Here is a 20,794-nt window from a genome sequence, read left to right as displayed (position 1 = left end):
ATGTCTCTATATTAATTCTGGCCTTTAATTTCAGAAACTACATCAAGCAGCTTGCTTGATTCAAGCTTATTGGAAGGGTTTCCAAACTAGAAAGAGGTTAAAGAAGCTTCCATCTGCTGTGATTACTTTGCAGAGGAGTTTCAGGTAAAAAGTTCTGGTGAGGCACGATGATCTCAGAGGATAGATACATCTTTTTACACTACAGCTGAGTGAAAACTTAAGGTGTTTTTTCCCTCAATTTTTCTAATATGTTTTTTTTACTCTTTTTTTTTAATTAAAGGATAGTTCACATACAATATTACATAAGTGTCAATTATACAAAGTGATTCAACCTTTATATACGTTGTAAAATGATCATCATGATAAGTCTAGTTATTAACTGTCATCACACAAATGTATTACAATATTATTGACTATATTCCCTATGCTATACTTTACATCCTTTTGACTTATTTATTTAATAACTGGAAGCTTATGCCTCTTTTCATTTATTTTGTCCATCCCCCTGTCTGTCTCCCCTCTCTGGCAACAACCAATTTATGTCTGTTTTTATAGATCTGTTTGTTTTATTTACTTTGTTTTTTAGATGCTACATATAACTGTAGAATCATATGGAATTTTATTTTCTCTGACTTAATTTCACTTAGCATAATTCCCTCTAGAACCATCGATGTTATCACAAATGGTAAGATTCCATTCGTTTTTATGGCTGAGTAATATTCCATTGTATTTATTTTATATACCACATCTTCTTTATCCATCTAATTCATGGACACTTATGTTGCTTCCATATCTTGGCTATTGTAAATAATGCTGGAGTGAAGATGGGGTGCATATATCTTTTTGAATTCATATTTTCATTTTCTTTGGATAAATACACATAAATGTATTTGCTGGATTATAAGGTATTTCTATTTTTAATTTTTTTAGGAACTTCCATACTGTTTTCTATAGTGGCTACACCAATATACATTTTGACCCCCATGCACTAGGTTTCCCTTTTCTTTCATATCCTTGCCAATACTTGTTATTTCTTGTCTTTTTACACTAGCCACTCTGACAAGTGTAAGGTAATACCTCATTGTGGTTTTGATTTGCATTTCCCTGATGATTAGTGATGTTGAGTATTTTTTCATGTGTCTTTTGGCCATCTGTATGTGTTCCTTGGAAAAATGTGTATTCAGGTATTTTTTATGTGTATTCAGTGTATTTTTTAACTGAATTTTTTAGGGGCGATTTTTGGTTTTGAGTTGCATGAGTTCTTTATATATTTTGGATATTAACCCCTTATCAGATATATCATTTACAGATAATCTTCCCCATTCATAGGTTGCTTTTTGTTTTGTTGGTATTATATCACTGTATAAAAGCTTTTTAGTTTGACATAGTCACAATAGTTTATTTTTCCTTTTGTTTTCTGAGGAGACAGATCCAAAAAAAAAATTGCCAACACTGATGTCCAAGAGTTTATTGCCAGTGTTTTGTTTTAGGAGTTTTATGGTTTCATGTCTTACATTTAGGTCTTTAATACATTTAGAGTATTTTTATATAAGAAAGTGGTTTAGTTTCATTCATTTGCATGTAGTTGTCCAATTTTCCCAGCCACCATTTGTTGAAGAGACTATCATTGTATATTCTTGCCTCCTTTGTCACAGATAATTGACCATGGGAGTTTGGGTTTATTTCTGAACTCTCTATTCTTTTTCACTGGTCTACATGTTTTTGTGCCGGCACCATACTGTTTTAAATACAAGGGCTTTGTACTACAATTTGAAATCTGGGAACGTGATACCTCCAGCTTTGTTGTTCTTTTTCAAGATTACTTTGGCTATCCAGGGTCTTTTGTTGTTCCATACAACTTTTAGGATTCATTTGTACTAGTTCTGTGAAAAATGCCAATGTAGATAGAGACTGCATTGAATCTGTAGATTACTTTGAGTAGTATGGACATTCTAATATTAATTCTTCTAATCCATGAGCACAGTATATCTTTCCACTTGTGCCATCATCAGTTTCTTTCATCAGTGTCTTATAGTTTTCAGAATACAGGTCTTTCACCTCCTTGGTTAAATTTATTACTAGATATTTTATTCTTTTGATACAATTGTAAATGGGATTGTTTTCTTAATTTCTCTTTCTGCTACTTCATTATTAGCATATGGAAATATAACAGATGTCTGTCAATTGATTTTTTAACCTACAAATTTAATGAATTCATTTATTCTAATAGTTTTTTGGTGGAATCGTTAGGATTTTCTATATATAATATTACATCATTTGGAAACAGTGATGGTTTTCTTCTTACTTCCCAGTTTGGATGCCTTGTATCTCTTTTTCTTGTCTGATTGCTATGACTAGGACTTCCAGAACTATGATCAATAAAAGTGGCAAGGGTGGAATCCATGTCTTGTTCCTGATCTTAGAGGAGAAGCTCTGTTTTTCACCATTGAATATGATGTTAGCTATGGGTTTGTCATATATGTCCTGTATTATTTTGAGGTATCTTCCCTCTAAACATACTTCATTGGGAGTTTTTACCATAAACGGCTTATTGGATTTGTCAGATGCTTTATCTGCATCTGTTGAGATTATCATATGATTTTTTTCCTTTGTTAATATGGTATATCATATGGATTGATTTGTGGATATTGAACCATCCTTGCATCCCTGGAATAAATCCCACTTGATCATGATGTATGATCCTTTTAATGCATCATTGAATGCCATTTGCTAATATTTTATTGAGGAATTTTGCATCTATCTATGTTTATCAGGGTTATTGGCCTATAATTTTCTTTTTTTCCTTTTCTTTTTAGTGTCTTTGTCTAGTTTTGGTATCAAGGTAATGCTGGCCTTGTAGAATGAATTTTGAAGTGTTCCTTCCTCTTAAATTTTTTGGAGTAGTTTGAGAAGAGTAGATACTAACTCTAAATGTTTGGTAGAATTCACCTGGGAAGCCACTGATCCTGGACTTGTGTTTGCTGGAAACTTTGTTGATAATTGATTTGATATCATTACTAGTAATTGGTCTGTTAAGATTTTGCTTCTTCCTGATTCACTCTTGTAAGATTGTATATTTCATTTTTTGTGGGTTCTATGTTGTCTAATTTGTTGGCATGTAATTTTCCAAGTAGTCTCTTATAATCCTTTGTACTTCTATGGTGTTAGTTGTAACCTCTCTTTCATCTGATTTTATTTATTTGGGCCCTCTCTTTTTTTCTTGATGAATTTGGCTAAAGGTTTATTTTGCTTATATTTTTGAAGAATCAGTTCTTAGTTTCATTGATCTTTTTTTTTAATTTAATTTATTTCTGCTCTGGTCTTCATTATTTTTTTCTTCTATTAGCTGTGGGCTTTTTCTTTTTCTAGTTGTTTTAGGTTTAAGATTAGGTTTTAGATTTTTTTTTTTTTTTTAGGTAGGCCTGTATTGCTATAAACTTTCCTCTTGGAACTACTTTTGCTGAATCCTATAGATTTCGGAATGCTGTGTTTCCATTTTTATTTGTCTCAATGTAATGTTTTATTTCCTCTTTTATTTCTTTGTTGACCCATTTATTTAATAGCATGTTGTTTAGCCTCCACGTGTTTGTGTTTGTTCCAGTTTTTTTTTCTTGTAATTGATTTCTAGTTTTATACCATTGTGGTTGGAAGAGATACTTAATATGACTTCAGTCTTAAATTTGTTGAGACTTGTTTTGTTGTTTAACCTGTGATTTATCCTCAAGAATGTTCCATGTGCACTTAAAAAGAATGTGTAGTTTGCTGGTTTTGGATGGAATGTTCTGTGTATATAAATCCATCTGATCTACAGTGTCGTTTAAGACCACTTTTTCCTTATTGATTTTCTGTCTCGATGATCTATTCAGTGACATAAATGGGTTATTAAAGTCCCTGCTATTATGTATTACTGTCAGTTTCTCCTTTTACATTTGTTAATAATTTGCTTTAAATATTTAGGTGTGTCTATATTAGGTGCATATATTTATATATGTAATATATTAGGTGAAAAAATATATACGTTTACAACTGTTAAATCCTCCTGTATTGATTTCTTCATCATTATGTAATGCCCTTATTTGTCTCATGGTATTTGTTATAAAGTCTATTTTGTCTGATATATGTATTGCTACTTCAGCTTTCTTTTCACTTCATTTGCATGAAATATCTTCTTTCCATCCCTTTATTTTCAGCCTGTATGTGTTTTTAGGTCTGAAATGAGTCTTGTAGGCAGCATGTAGATGGGTCTTCTTTTTTATCCATTTAATCATGCTGTGTCTTTTGATTGGACATTAGTCCATTTACATTTAAAGTAATTATAACAGGTGTGTACTTATTGCCATTTTGTTCATTTTGTTCATTGTTTTTGTGGTTGTTTTTTTCTTCTCTTGTTTTCTGTGATTTGATGACTTTTAGTGGTATGCTTGGCTGTCTTTTTATTTTTTGTGTAGCTGTTACAGATTTTGGGTTTGTGGTTACCATGAGGTTCATATATAATGCTCAATTATGGCAGTCTATATTAAGTTAATGGTCACTTAAGTTTGAACACATTCTAAAACACTCTCCCACCACCATGTTTTTGACATCATATTTTACTCTTTATTTTAGTGTCTCTTGACTAATTATTGTAGATACACTTGACTATTACTTTTGTCTTTTAGCTTTCATACTAGCTTTATAAGTGGTTCATCTACTGTCTTTACTATATGTTTGCTTTTACTAGTGAGATGTTTTTCTTTTCATAAATTTCTTCTAGTTATGGCCTTTAACTGCTTAAAGAAGTCCCTTTTAATATTTCTTGTAAGGCTGGTTTTTGTGGTGATGAGCTCCTTTAACTTGTGTTTGTCTGGGGAACTCTATATCTCCTTCTATTTTGAATGATAATGTTGCTGGGTACTCTTGGTTGTAGGTTTTTCCTTTCAGAACTTTGAATATATCATTCAACTCCCCTCTGGCCTGCAAAGTTGCTGCTAAATATCAGCCTTGTGGACATTCCCTTATTACATAACTAGTTTCTTATCTCTTGATGATTTTAAGATTCTCTCCTAAATTTTTGACATGTTAATTATTGTGTTTCTTGGTATTAACTTTTTTGGGTTAATCGTGTTGGGAGTTTCTGTGCTTCTTGAACATGGATGTATGTTTCCTTCCCCAGGTTAGGGAGTTTTCAGCTACTATTTCTTCAAATAAGTTTTCTACCCCTTTCTCTTACTCTTCTTCCAAGACCCCTAATATGCAAATGTTAGTACATTTGATGTTGTCCCAGAAGTCTTTTAAACTATTCTAATTTTTTCAAGTTCTTCAGTCTTTTTGCTGGTTTCTACTACATGGTTTTCCAGATTGCTCTTTGGTTTTTCTGCATTATCTAATCTGCTGTTGATTTCCTTCTAACTTATTTTTTGTTTGATTTATTTCATTCTTTAGCTCTGATTGGTTCTTTTTTATATTTTCTATCTCTTTGTTGAAATTCTCACTGTGTTCATCCATTCTTCTCCCAAGTTTGATGAGCATCTTTATGATAATTACTTTGAACTCTTTATATGGTAGATCACACTTTTTGTGTAGTTCTTCTTCTGAAGTTTTGTCTTGTTTTTTCATTTGTACCATATTCCTCTGTCTCCTCATTTTGCCTGATTTTCTGTGTTTGTTTCTGTGTATTAGGTAGATCAATTGTTGGTCTTCAAAGAGTAGCCTTATGTAGAAGGTGTCCTGGAGGGGCCAGAAGCACAGTCCTCTCCAGGTCACCAAAACTAAGTGCAACAGGGGTGTCCCCTGTGTTGACTTCATGCACTTTCCTTTTGATTGGGCTGCAACTGTTGTGGGCACACTGGTGGGTCGGGCTGTCTACAGCTCCCCCTACCAGCCAGTTTGGGTGGGCTCCAGTCCAGGCCATTGCTTTCCACTGGATGCAGTGAGGCAGAACATGCTTTTATGAGGTGCTAGTCGAAGCCAGTGCCACCTGCCAGTTGGTGTGGTGAGTCCACAGGGCAACGCTGGGGAGTGGTATGTGATGCTAACAGAGTAGATGGGAGAGTATCAGAAATGGAACCCACCAGTACTTCCATTCCCAGAGAAAGTTCTTACAGATCCCTGGTCCTCCAGCACATACCCTAAAATCAGTCAGGAAATCACTCAGCTTTCCTTTACATATAGCTGAGGTACTTTTCAAACTGCTGCCTCTGTGCTGGGTCTCAGAGCAAGTAAGTTTGTGCATGAGACCTTTAAGAATAGAGTCTTTGTTTCCTATAGCCTCTCTGCTGTCCCAGAATTATGCTCCACTGATTTTCAAAGCCAGAAATTTATGGGCACTTCTCTGGATGAACATCTCCAGGGCAAGGTAGCCTGATGTCGGGTTTGAAACCCTTGCTGCATAGGGAAGACCTCTATACCTGTGGCATCTCTCCCCCTGTGGGTCACTGCACCAGATCTCATCTCTGTCTCTCCTACTTTTCTCCATGTGCTTTGTCTTTATATCTTTAGCTGTGGAATAGCTAATCTTTAGGTTGTTCTCAGAGAGAGTTGGTCTGTATTTAGTTGTATCCTTATTTTCTGGGGAAGGAGATGAACTCAGGATACTCCTGCTCCACCAACTTGCTCCTCCAGCTGTTTCTTTTACTATTGCTTTCATTCTTGTTCTGAAAACACATTTCTGAATACCAGCACTCCAGTAACTAGATGTACTTTCAAAGCAAAGGACATAATGAAAGACAAAAATCTGATGGACCAAATATATAGTCTTACTCACTTGATAAGACATTTTTTGTGGGCCAAGCCTACAGAGAGAGGCAGTGATAGTCAGTTATTTTATTTAACCCTTGAAATAAAAAAGTGCCTTAATTGTTCATATGTAATTATGGTAAAAACATGTATGAGTTCATAATGGTTTTAGTATGTTCACTTGAGTTTTATCAGTAAATATGGCACAGATAGGTATTGTCATTTAGATATGACACAGTTTGTCATTCATCCTTGTTTCAAGTGGACCAAAAGTGAAAATACTGACAGCATATTATTTATGACTGACCCATCCAGATTCTTAGAGCCAATGGAAAGAATAACACACACACACACACACACACACACACACACATACACACATGTAAATGACTTAGCTCCTAGTCATTTGTGATGAAATAGAGCTATCTCAAAGGTGATTTTCATGTAGCCTTAGACTTAAAGCTAAATTTTCATTTACTAAAGTGAAACTTGCATATTCCAGAAGTCAGTTTTTTAAGAGAACTAAAACTAGTCTTTTAATAACTACAGCTGCATTTCTCAGTTACAAATTTTTTTTAAATAGTGAGCTAAAATTTAGATTTAAATCATTGATGAAAATTTCCTTTAGAGAAGAGTTAAAGATAGATTATTAATATTGGGCATGTGTTTTTTTTTTTAACATGAATTTTTTAAACATGTTTCAATTGCCTAATATATGCCAGAGGCCATGCTAGGTATTGGAAGAGTTAAACAGACTTGATTTTGTATTCCACCTCAGCAATTTATGGGCTAAAAGACCCTGGACAAGTTGCCCAACCTCTTTGATCCTCAACTTCTCCATCTATATAATGGCGATAATTATGTACCTCCCAAGATTAAAATAATATAAAGGGTGTTTGGTTTTTTTTAGCATATTACCTGGAACTTAAAAAAATGATAGTGGGGAACTACATATGGCACATTTTTTGCCATTGAAGATTTACAAATCTAGTTAGACAAACAGATATATTAAATAAATAGTACTTGTGAGAGGCAATTATAATCCATTCCAGCATTGCTCATGGTTTACTATGTATCCTACAATGAATTTCTTTAAAAACATTTTTAAAAATATTTCTTTGGTCAAATAAATATGGGTAATGATGAATATTTTGAGAGTCACAATGTATATTATTCTCTTCAAGAATCTGAGATGTTCTGGCATAGCCTTGCCTTCTGTGGTGAACTCAGAGTATTTATTATGAATTCTACTTGCTATCATTCTCAGCTCTCTGCCCTCTTACATTTAAAGGTACCCCTATAACATGGATTCAGACCTTTAATGTTTAGTCTCACAATAGTTGTCAAATTTGCCCATCTACTTTTTCTTGTAATATAAAAATCTATATTTAAAAGTACCCCATGATTGCCGATTCTGTTCACTTAAAAGTATAGTTATAGATTCTTTTTTTTTTTTAATGTTTATTTACTCTTGAGAGAGAGAGAGAGAGAGAGCAACAGAGCATGAGGAGGGGAGGGGCAGAGAGAGGGGGAGACACAGAATCCGAAGCAGGTTCCAGGCTCTGAGCTGTCAGCACAGAGCCGGATGCAGGGCTAGAACCCACGAACTGCAAGATCATGACCTGAGCTGAAGCTGGACGCTTAACCGACTGAGCCACCGAGGCACCTCTGGATTCTAATTAATGTTACACTATTTTAAAATAGAAACTGCATTGCTTTATATAACAAAACCAGTCCAGTTATAACTATTTCCGTTAAAAGAAATTAGTTGTGAAGCCAAAATTATTTAAATCTCATGTTATAAACAGTTTGTTTTTTTCCAGTATTTTGAGTTTGAAGTCTTAGAACAGATTGAAGTATAGTTTTAACCTTTGGGTTTTATTTAATTTTTTAATTTCAAGTTTGTTCAGGCTTCAGTACCTTTCCTCTTTTACTAGTTGAAATAATTTATGCAAATTTTTCTTGCTTCCTTTATGACTGAGCTTTCTGCAAAGGTTATTTCTGTCTCTTTGTGGTCAGGTCATTATCTCAGGGTAATTTTTCCCTCCCATGTTTTTTTGGGGAGGAAGGAACTGCCCACCACTCATAATTATGGACCCAGATTCATCAGAGCTTTTTAAATTCCAGCAAGAGGCACTCTTGTGTAGTCATACCCTTATTGATGTGCCTTCTTAGGGGTTTCTTTTCTTTTTTCTTTTTTATGTTGTGTTAGATGCCTTTTGAACTGTCTTTTTTTTTTTTTTAACTGAAGTGTGATTATTAATTTCAGGTATACAGTGTAGTGATAAAATCACTCTATACTTAGGCTATGCTCACCACAAGTGTAGCTACCATCTGTTACCATACAGGCTATTACAATACCATTAACTGTATTCCCTATGCTGTCTGTACCTTTCATCCCTATTAGTTACTTATTCCATAACTAGAAGCCTGTACTTCCCACTCCCCTTCACCCATTTTGCCCATCCTCTCACCACTTGGGGGTTTCTTTTTTACTGAATCATTTTTTATGGTCAGAAACTTTATTTAATGGTAAGTGCTCTTTTCCTCAGCAAGGTTTTCTGAAGCAGCTAATAGCTGCACCAGTTATCTTTGGGAAACCACACAACCTACCTACCTTTATCATAGTGCTGACATTTTGGTGTCTTTTTTTTTTTAATTTTTCTTAACATTTATTCATTTTTGAGAGTGAGAGAGACAGAGTGTGAGTAGGGGAAGGGCAGAGAGAGAGGGAGACACAGAATCTGAAGCAGGCTCCATGCTCTGAGCTGTCAGAACAGAGCCTGATGCGGGGCTCGAACTCACGGCAGGGAGATCATGACCTGAGCTGAAGTTGGACGCTTAACCAACTGAGCCACCCAGGCCCCGATAATTTGGTGTCTTAATTATACTTGTTTCACTTTGTAGGGGAAGAAAAAAATTTTTCCTCTACCTATCTTAGGTTCATTCCCTGGGGCTCTGAAAATTAGACTGACAAAAAAGGAAAACAAAACAGATTAACAAGAGAAAAACAGTTTATTAATGTGTGCAGTACACATCCTGCAGAAGAAACCTCACATAATGAGTAACTCCAATGAATGGTTTGGGCTTGGGTAGCATCTTAACAAAGAATAATAAATTCATAGAGAGGTGACAGGTAAAAACAAAAGGGGTTTTAGGCTTCCAACATCAGGAAATTATGGGAAGGTAAATATATTTGGAAAACTAATAGCATATGTGGGTTATTTGTCTAGATCCATCTTGGCACCAACTCTCCATCTTCTTCATGGCCATAAAACTTCTTTGGGAGGGGGGATTTATAGCAGTCTTCATTTCTGAGAGGCTTCTGCTTTTAGTTTGATAAAGTATGCTCTGGGAAGACTCTTTCTGCACTGGCAGATTCTCATTTGCCTCTCTCTCATTTGCCTGCTCAAAATTAATCTTTATGCCAAAGTAGCATATTCTGCTACCTTTCAACTTCTTGAAATTGAGCTTCTGAAGGGCAGAAATATTATCTCTTCTCTGTTCGCCTGATTTGCAGTATCAAGCAGACAGCAATCACTCTTTATAAATATTTGTTGAGTTAATGAACAGAGCCCATCAACTATTTTGGCCATGAACTCATATGGTGTTCCCCTAGTTCATACTTACTATTCTACAAAAGAGGAATTCCTAGAGAATTCCTGATATTTTGGCAGTAGATCGTTTGGTCACTCTTTGATGGTAAAGATTCATGTTGATTAAATGTAGATCATGGAATGTACTTATATAAATTATCTTGCAAATATATCTGATCAGTCATTTCATTTATAGAAGTGCAGTACAGTTCCCAGATGGTCAAATGCCTATTCTTTCTTACAAAGAAACCAGTTAAATGAGTACTCAAATTTTTTAGTGATTAAAGGAACTCCTAACTAGAACTACAGAGTAAGTAGCTACTAGTAACTAACTAGAATGTTCCTAAGTGGGAGGAAAACATTCAAATTCAAAATCACATTAATTCCTAATAAATGTTTTCAAACATGAATAAAGCATGTGAATCCAGAAACACATATTTATCATTTGTCATTTCAATCACTGAACCTCACTTTTCTACTATATTTCTGTGTTTTACTTCTACTGCACACACCATAATCTTTTCATTTTTGCCATATTTTATAGCCTGTATGCTTAAGCTTTTACCCAGACACAGTTTTCTGACAGATTAAATGTCCTAGCAATTCAGTTTTAATGATTACTAGGTTTCTCATACTAATAGTAAATTTAAAATAATGATAATGCAATGTTAAACATGATAATCTATAAACAATTAGACAGTTTAAAAGGAGATTTTGTTTAGGGCCAGTTGTTCTCTTTTATCCTCCATAAGTAGGTAAAGGGCAAAATGTCCTTACTTATATGCTGTATACAACCCACAATTTTGCAGGGAGAGTTCTATAGGAGAGGCAAGTTTACATCAGCATTGTTTGAGAACGTAAAGACCCCTTACTTTATTTCCAAATTTTGGAAAGAGGAAAAGACACTTAGAAACTATTTAGCTAACCCTACATCCTCTCTAGAACCCCTTCTCCTTTTGGCACACATGAACTTGAGGTCTTCTCTACCTTTCTTAATAGGGTAATAAGAAAGACATTTTGAAACAGACCTTTGACTCTTGACAAAGTGTACAACTAGAAAAAACCCTTAAGTTGTAATTGGTAGCAGTTAGGGAATACTAAGAAAATAAGCAAAAATCACACACAAAAAATTTTATCAGAATAATTTTGTGAGTTTTCCTCTTCTGTTTTAAGAGATTTTTAAATTGCTTTATGCTTGTTTTTCCTTTTCCAAAAGAAACCGAATTAAAAACCGTTATAACTCTCAATAACTATACCATTTTGAAGTCTGCCTGTCTACAAAGCTATAGCCAAGGTACCTCATTTCTGGAAAAAGAATCTAAGAACAAATGCTTTTGAGTGAGGCACAAGCAAATTAAGTCTATAGAAGTAAAATAAATAATGTATTCTTCTCTTCTTAATCCTTTTTTTATTTCTCTTTCTGTGGGTATCTGAAAGCATTTTGAGTATATTTATTATAGATTAATACTTGTGATCTCCTTGCATAGTGATATAGGAAGCAAACTGGACACAAATGGCTAAGGACAAATTTTGGTGAATAAAAGCAGATAATATACAAATACTAATTAAATATTTGTGGCCACATTAAAATTTCATAATTGGTTCTAATAATAAATGTTATTAGTCAATAATTGAGAAATAGGTAAACATGAAGAAAATAAAAATCATTCATAATCATTTCATGCAGTTAAAATTGCTATTGAAATTTTTTTTAATATATGTAATATGTATTTTTAACACAATTTGGAAAGTTTTCTATATCCTGATTTTATTTTTACTTGACATTAGATTTGGGTCTTTTCCCAAGTTGCTAAATTTGGAAATTTTTGAATTTTTTATTTTTTTTATTCATAGAATCCTGTTCAGTGAATGAACCAGTAATTTATCCAGTTCCCTATTGTTTTCAACTTGTTACAGTTGTAACAAGGCTGCATATATATAATTACTAGTGAGGTTAAACATTTTTTCATATACTTCTTAAATGGGTGTATCATTTATGAAAAAATTACGTATAAGGTACTTATTGTTTCTGTCACAGATCTAAACGAAGCAAGATCTTACTAAAGCTAAAAAGGCAGAAGGAAGAAGAGGATCGCAGATTACAGTTGCACATTCAAAGACAGAGAGCCATGAGACTGTCCCGAGAATTACGGCTGAGTATGCTTGAAATAGTTCATCCAGGTGCGTGGCAATGTCAATTTTCTAAGCGTAAAAATATTTAAAGCATCTTTTAATGAGCCAGATTTCCTGCTACCTGATTTTTTTTTTCTTTTAATTTGGACTGTTTCCCTGTTTCTCCCTTTTCCAGGTAAACCTTGTTAAATCTCGAGTCAAAAAAAAAAGTTACTATTTTTTCTGATTAAGGCCTATTATTGATGATGAGCAGTCTCTCAACTAGTTTTCGTATCTTTTGAATAAATTAGTAAACATAAAAATATGTGATAGCTTTAAAGATAGCTTTCAGAGACATAGAGAAAGAATCCCCTTGACCCTAAGTAAGGAGTTTGAATATTGCTACATTCTGGCATCTGAACTTTATTCATACACCAGTATAAACCTTGTGACATCTTACCACCTTTGATACACTAAACTGAGATTAATATTACAGTCTGGGAATTGGAATGGTTTTAAGATTGTTTTTGTTCTTCCCCTTCCCCTCCTACCACTCACTCCCAGTGTTCTCCACTACCCTCTTATTTCTCATTTTTTCCCTTAAATATAAATTTTCATAGTGTTCCATCTTTACTCCTCACTCTCATGTTGCTCTTTCTGCAGTATCTTATCCGTAACTACAGCTTCAACTACCAACTGAGTGAACATTCAAATCTTGTTTGCATCTTCACCCTCCCAAGCTCTAAACCAGCACTTCCTAATAAACCTTTTTACAAAATTAAATGTTCTTTATTTGCACTGTTTAATATGGTTCCCACTGGCTAGACATGACCATTGAGTACTTGAAATATGGTTAGTGCATGCAAGCACATGAATCTTTAATTTCACTTTATTTAAAGTAGCTATTTGTGGTTAGTGTCAACTATATTGGACTGCACAGCTCTGTAGCCAGTTCTCTATTGGATAGCTTTACTTAGATATCCACAGGCATCCTAAAACTAGTCATTATCTCCCCACTTCCCCCACCAATTTCCTCTCCCTGTATTCCCCTTCTCAGATAATGGCATCAACAATCCGCTCAATTTCCCATCTGTGAGACGCGCTAGAGTTCTTTCTCTTGCTCACGTACAACGAGTCTGAGAAAGAAAAAAAAAAAGTCATCTGTAGATAAGAGAAATTTAGAAGTACACAGAGTAGTTAATACATACACACGTTTTGCCTTTTCCCTCTCGTGGTATGGATTGAATTCCTACTATGTACTTGGGATTCTTTTTTCTAAATATTCTTACTATTGGATTATTAATATTAACCCTTTTCTCATTACTTTGCTACAAAAAAATTATATGAATCTTTTCTCTAAAAGAAGCGACATAATCTGAGAAAGGTTTTGGAGTTTTTTTTTTCCTACTATGTTAGAACTACTGTAAAATAATAAAATTGGGGAAATTAATTAACAATATTTAAAGAAACAAATAAAAAGACCGTAAGATTGTTGTTATTATCATTGTCCTGATTCCAGAACTTGAAAAAGCATATGTTGTAATAGTGTGTGTCATCTTTCTAGGTCAGGTGGAAAAACATAATCGGGAAATAGAAGAGAAATCAGCATTGATTATCCAGAAACACTGGAGAGGGTACAGGGAAAGGAAAATTTTTCGCCAACAGAGGCCATCTCTCACGGAGTATAAAGCAGCTGTCACACTTCAGAGAGCAGTGAGTCTAATGTAGTAAAAAGATTACTGGATTAGGAGGCAAAAACATGGATTCAAACCTGACCTTGGATATACCTGCTGTAAAGTCTAGTCACGGAGCTTTTCTGAGTCTTAGTTTCTTCCTCTATAAAATAAGAACCTCTTTACCACTGGACAAACTGATTTAGACACCCAGTCCTTAGTACTTCCATTGAACCTTGAACATCATTTATCATACTGCAGTGTTATTTGTTCGTTTTGTTTTTTTTTTCTTTCTTGGCCTGTGACTTCCTGAAGGGTAAGGAACTCTTATTTATTGTTGTCAGCCTTCAGCATGTGCTTGGTATATGAATGGATGTTTACCGTACCTTTTTCACTTAATTGTTATGTGAGTCAGATGACCTGATTTTTGGGAAAGTATTTTGTAAAGTGCAAAGCCTGTACCAGTTCAGCACATCATATTTTATTTTTTTTTTAATGTACAGATAATATATTAGATATAATTGGATCACTGTAATTCTTGAATTATAGAATGGTGTTCTTAAATGATAATTTTCCTGAGATTTATCTGGAGCATAGTAATATTTTATTGCCTTGGAAAAGTATAGCAAACAGGCTATTTATTTCATTCAGTGACCAATTTTCCTAACATCTGTTATTTGCTTATACCTGTTAACTTTCAGGTCTATAGCATTTCGTGTCTATAGCAGTTATCTTTATGATACTTTATTGTTGAATTTTAGGTTAATTTCAGTTTTTTACAGTGATAAATTTTGAATAGTCTCTTTGTTAATTCTCCATGATTAACTTCTTACAAAGATAATTAAAAACTACTCTTATAAAAAATAGGAAAGAGTAAGTACTAAAAAAATAGGAAAAAGTAAGTAAGTAAGGAAAGAGAAGTAGGTAGATTTCTGTTGCCCCCTTCTTCCTCAGACTTTTTGGGTGATGTCAGGCTCTGTCTGCAACAAACAATCCTATACCATCACCAAACAACACTCACACCTGCTTTTTACCCTCTGCTACATAAGGCCATCTAAGAACCTATGGATATCCATGTTGGAGATACTTCTTTTAGGGGAGGAACCCTTGGGTGCTTTCTAGTACTTTTTATCTCATGGCTTCCTCCTTTTTAAATTCTTTTCTGTCAGAGAATCAACTAGGACCTTATGAAATTGAATTACTACTTTGACAATTTAGATAAGGCCAATATTTTATAAAAGGATCCTGTACTCTAAAATGAGATACCTCAGTTTGTCCACCGTTCCTTAAAGAAAGCAGCACAGAGGTCATTATAGAGGAGGATATCTGACAGCTATGAAGGCAAAGTCATTTTGGCTTTCACAATTTTTTTTTGGCATAAAAGGAAAAAGATTAGTCATATCTGCCTCATGTCTCCCCCACCCAAAAGAAGGAATACAGGTCTCCATTGTAAGACAAAAAGGGATGGGTCAAGGTCATGTTTTATTCTTTGCAGCTCACTACTAGAAATAATGGTGAAGTCAAAGCAAAGCTAGCCAAAAATTGGAGAGGTAGGAAGAGAATTCCTTTCAAAGAGGGAAAAGAGAAACAAATTATGAAGTACAGAGAGGGAAATGAAAGTAGTAGAGAAAATTAGGATAAGGCAATCAGTGGTCAGTAAACAACACATTTTACTACATTTCAAAGCATCCTTTTTTAAGACGTACTAAAGACCTGTGTATAGACTATGTCCAATACAGTACCCACTAACTACATGTGAGTACTGAGTACTTGACATGCAGCTAGTCAAAATTGGAATGTGTCATAAGTGTAAAATACTTCATTAATAATTTTTATATTGAATATATGTTGAAGTGCCAATATCTTTTACATATATTGAGTTATATATAGTATGTTTATATAGCTCAGTATTTGCAAAATATTAATTTTGACTGTTCCTTTTACTTTTTTTATATGGCTACTAGAAAGTTTAAAATTACATATGTGACTTCCATTATATTTTTATTAGCACTACTATTGATCTTAGTAAGAAAAAAAAGGAATAATTAATTAGTTTCACTGAAAGTAGTAGGAATATCATTTCCTTGAACTTGTCCTTTGGGAGGAACTGCTTTTTAGTGTTTTTGGCAGGAAAAGGCCAGAACTATGTTTTGCCTTTCTCCCTTCCTTATTTTTTTGCAAAAGGAGAGGCATTGTTTCTCATGTAATTAGAAATTGAAAAAACCCTATGTAAACTTGCTAATTTCAAATTACACATTTTTAACCCAGATAATAAGTGGGAGTTCTTGGTAGTGGTATAGTGTTGAAATTAAGTTTGAAGAGTTAGCTGCATTTTCCCTTTTAATAGCTCCATGATTTTCTTCTCTTGCTTTCTCATCTCTTAAGAAACTTAGAAGGAAGGTGATGGTTGATGGTGTCTGGTCTCTAGAGCCAGAATGATAGTAGTGCTTGCTACTTAATTATAGCAGAAAAGTACTTTGCACTATTATACAAATCCATCACACACTGACCACAAAAACACTTAGAGAAACCCTTAGCAGTTGAGAAAATAAATAAAAACTGGAAGATAAATAACAATTTCAGAGAGTCCTCAAGTGGCAAAGAATGAAGAAATAAAAGGTTAAGGCGGGCTTTTTTGATCTAGGGACAGAAATTCCTCTGTTCTGGTACCTTTACTCTGATGTTCCCAGCTAATAGCAGGAGGTAGAAGAGAGAGAGAAGGAGAAGCAAGGAAGAAGAATCAAGTAAAGGGAACAATACAAGGGAGAGGGTCTCTTAACAGGAGGATGCAAGCACAGTTGAAGGCTCCAGTAACATACTAAAAACAGAGATATTAGGGAAATTTTATATAGTGAGTGAGAATACTTCCAGCTCTGTTCACCACCCCCCCAGGTCCCTGTGTGCCATCAGCCAGGCTTATCTCTTGCAAACAGTAGATTGAGAATATTTTTTTCGGGAAATCTGAGAAGAGTTACAAGTATGCTCACGATGGGGTACTCCACAAAGAAACAGCCCAGTTCAGTAGTTTTATATTAAAATACACAGTAGATAAGGCCTACCCACCAGCCCAGAATTTCTAACAACTTCTTAGTTTTCACTCTTAAATATCAGCTCAAAGTGTCACTGAATATCTGAGGAAAGCTGAAGCCAAAACAAACAATAATACTACTTGGTGGAAATAGAGACATTGCAGGAATAAGAAGACTTTTTAAAAATCTGGTAATTCCTCAGAGCTAAGAGAAGATAATGCATGAAACAAAACCAGGATGCTATATAAAGGGGAACAAATAGAAGAAAAATTGGCAGAAGGAAAAATGAAAGACATAATAAAAGGACTAGGGGGAAAAATTAGGAAATCCAGAGAGCAGGGCAAAAAGAAAAGAAAACCAGTCCAGGAAGTCAAATATTCAAACATTTGAAACAAAGAACAGAAAAAACCTGAGGAGAGGAAATCAAATAATTCAATATTTTCCAGAACTCAGTGTCATTAGTTTTAGATTAAAAGGGCTAACTAAATGTCTAAAACAAGGACAGAAATACACCCACATTTATTTTACATTACTGTGAACTACGCTGGGGACACACATACTTCTCAGTAGCAACATTGGAAGCTAAAATATATTGGAGTAAGGCTGTTACATTTTGGAGGGAAAAGGATTTCCTACTAGAATTCTACATCATCCGCACCATCAGTTAAAGATAAGGGTAAACTAAAGAATTTTCACGTATCACAAAGTCTCTAAAACAAGAAAAAAGACAATGTGGAATATAGTAATGTGCAAAGGAAAGATGAAAAGGAGTCGCTAAGATGATGGTGAATGGAGATCTCAGGATGACATGCATCAGGCATAGAGAACAGTCAATCCAGTTTTGAGCAGGTCAGAAAGCTCCGGAAAATGTATATCCCAGAAAACAAATTTGATAGAATGCCTGATATATTTTAATGTATTAAGTAAGCATTAGGACAGAGTTTAGATGCATGATCAGGGATAAGTACATAGAAAAGTAATCATTGGAAAACAACACATTTATTCTACAGAAGATAAAAAATGTGCAAGAAAGGAAAAGTAATCATATGCTATATGGCTCAAAATTGAATGACCTTTTTGTAGTTATAATTATGTAAGCACTGCACATTGATTTAACTAAATTTACAATAATATTGGATGTTTGGGGATGTGGAAAATATGTGGGAGGCCAAGCAATGAAAGAGAGCTAAGCTAAATCCTTATCTGCTATAGAAGAAGGTCGATAGATAATACCCATACTTGAAAAATTGCAGAAAACTAGATGAAGATAAACATCAAAAGAAGAAGCTGGGAGAGTTAAAGTTGTCTTTGAGGGCGGGGGCAGAGAGCTGTAGTTGTTTTTTTTAATAATAATTCTTATAAAACTGTCACATTAAACAGTAGAATTATATCAATGATTTTTTTTTTTCTGGAAAGCACTGAATAGTAAAATATTTTATACTTTGTGAGCCATGCAGTCTTGCAACTGTTCAGCTCTATAGTTATAGTACAAAGGAAGCTGAAAACAATACATAAGCAAGCATGAAACATCAATAATATGTTATTTGTAGACAATGAATTTTGAATTTCATATAATTTTCACAAGTCAGTATATTCTTTTTAAACATATAAAAGTACAAACCATTTTTAACTTTTAAGCCATACAAAAAGACACAGCAGGCTGGCTTTGGTCTGTGGGCCATAATTTGCCAACCTTTTCCTTAAGCCAATGTGAATATGTAACTTTGATGAAATAAAAACTACAAGGAGGGGAGAAGAGTGAAAAAAATTGGCCAGAATAATTTCAAATTTGTTTCCAAATCTTGCCTGTTTTAAGACTTCTTGTTTTACTAGGAATTCTTTCTGAAGGACATGAGAAAGAAAATTAAGAAAGTATTTTTGTCAGTAGCCCCATACTTTATAATTTTATAGTATTTCCTCATTTACCAAGCTTTTTCATACATACTATCCCTTTGATCCTCACATTCTTGTAGTCTAAGTAGAATTGGGGTTTCTTTTCTATAGACCTAGAGCCCTTTCTGTAGAGATCAAGTGACTTGCCCCAAATCATACACAGTTTATAAGGGACAAGTATTGAGACAAGAGCTTACTTCCAGTTTTTTCCTCCTGATTGCTTACTATACGATGTCTCAAATCATACAGTTTATAAGGGACTAGAATTGAGATGAGAACTCATGTCCTATTTTTTCCTCTTTGTTGCTTTGTATACAAATAATACATGAATATATCCTTGTAAAATATTAAAACACTCCAAGAAAATATCATTAAAAAATCATTGTCCTCCCTCACTCCCATCACAATCCCATCCCTCTCCTCATACACACTCAGAGTTAATAACTTGTAATATGTTTGCTGCCGTATGTTGTAGAAGAAAATAGTTCTATTAGTTAGGAATGAAAAATTACAACTCTTTTTTTGCCCCAGACTCTTAAATTCCTAGCAAAGTGTCGTAAGAAAAAGAAACTGTTTGCTCCTTGGCAAGGACTTCAAGACCTCACTGATGCACGCAGAGTTAAACTGAAGCAACAAGTGGATGACTATCTCCAAAGACATCCGGTATGCAGGCTTCTGTGCGTTGATAATCAGTGTTACTTTTTGCCAGTGCATGATATTCACCAACAAAGTAGTGTATTATATGTGTTTGTGCATTTTTTATTGGTAAAAGGTAATACAGTGGCTTTACCATAGAGTTAAGGAGTCTTATAATTACATGTGCCATCGTATAGTCAATAAGGAAGGAGACTGCTTCAATTCAGTCATCTTGCATAGTGTATCAGCAAAACATGGTCATTGCTTTTTTTTTTTTGCAATAGTGCATAAAACTATGTTGAAGCTTCCACAAAGAGTATATATAGCTTCCAGTCAGTAAATATTCGTTGTTAACATATATACCCAAACACATAACACAGACATGTGGAAACTGACATCTGCTATTAATGAAACTCCAGGAGCCAATATTATAAAACAGTTGGCTGTTTGCCTCTTATGATTTTATTACTGTAATACTGCTAACACCTTTCTCCCAATAGAAATGTCCATATCTTTTACTTTCTGTAACCACAGTACTACATATCAGGTGTTATTTGCTTCTCCCTTCTGAGTTCTTGACCTTATACTCCTATGTTTTTGAAGATCATTTTCCTTTCTGCTTTTAGAGTGATTCACCACCCTGTCATTAATTTTAATGACCTATACTTCTGCCAATCACACTCACTTTCTCTTTTCTTGATGTTTCTCCCATACTTCCACACTTCACTAATTTTATGAGGAAAGTTGGGAGATTATACATTTCAGCCAATCAGAATGCTTATTGCCCTCACTCAAACTAATAACCACTCATGAAGGTACCACTTACGTACTTTTCACATCCGTTTTCTTGTGCTTCCATCGTTTGTCTCTGGGTTCTGTTTCTCCCTCCTCTCTACCCCCTCCTCCCCACATACACACACTTTCTCCCTCTTTCTAAAATCTGAAGGTTCTGGGTGACTAATGTTAGAGGTTAAGAATAATGTTAGGTAGTCCTATCATTTACCCTTTCATTCTTCCAGAACTCCCAAAACTAAAGAGCCTTATGCAAAAGAAAACAAAAAGAAACAAAATCTAAAAAAACAGAAAGACCATTATAAATAGAAATTAGAGGACTAACATGTTATAGCTGAGCATGTATCTG

At 34.3% G+C, this 20,794-nt stretch overlaps 1 protein-coding gene across 8 annotated transcripts in view; it reads left to right on the top strand.

Moving 5' to 3' along the window:
* IQCB1 (IQ motif containing B1) overlaps positions 1-20,794 on the top strand; it is a 63,076-nt gene that overhangs the window by 31,695 nt on the left and 10,587 nt on the right. For 7 of the 8 annotated variants that reach the window (XM_042955594.1, XM_042955591.1, XM_042955590.1 and 4 more), the window contains 4 exons: positions 35-144; positions 12,349-12,491; positions 13,987-14,135; positions 19,549-19,680. In XM_042955594.1, coding sequence (XP_042811528.1) covers positions 35-144; positions 12,349-12,491; positions 13,987-14,135; positions 19,549-19,680 — 534 coding nt within the window. The remainder of the gene's footprint in view (positions 1-34; positions 145-12,348; positions 12,492-13,986; positions 14,136-19,548; positions 19,681-20,794) is intronic. The other variant, XM_042955596.1, reaches the window with a different exon arrangement.

The sequence above is a fragment of the Panthera leo genome, chromosome C2 (assembly GCF_018350215.1).
Source record: "Panthera leo isolate Ple1 chromosome C2, P.leo_Ple1_pat1.1, whole genome shotgun sequence".
Taxonomy (NCBI): domain Eukaryota; kingdom Metazoa; phylum Chordata; class Mammalia; order Carnivora; family Felidae; genus Panthera; species Panthera leo.
This window is presented reverse-complemented; position numbering and strand designations above follow the sequence as displayed.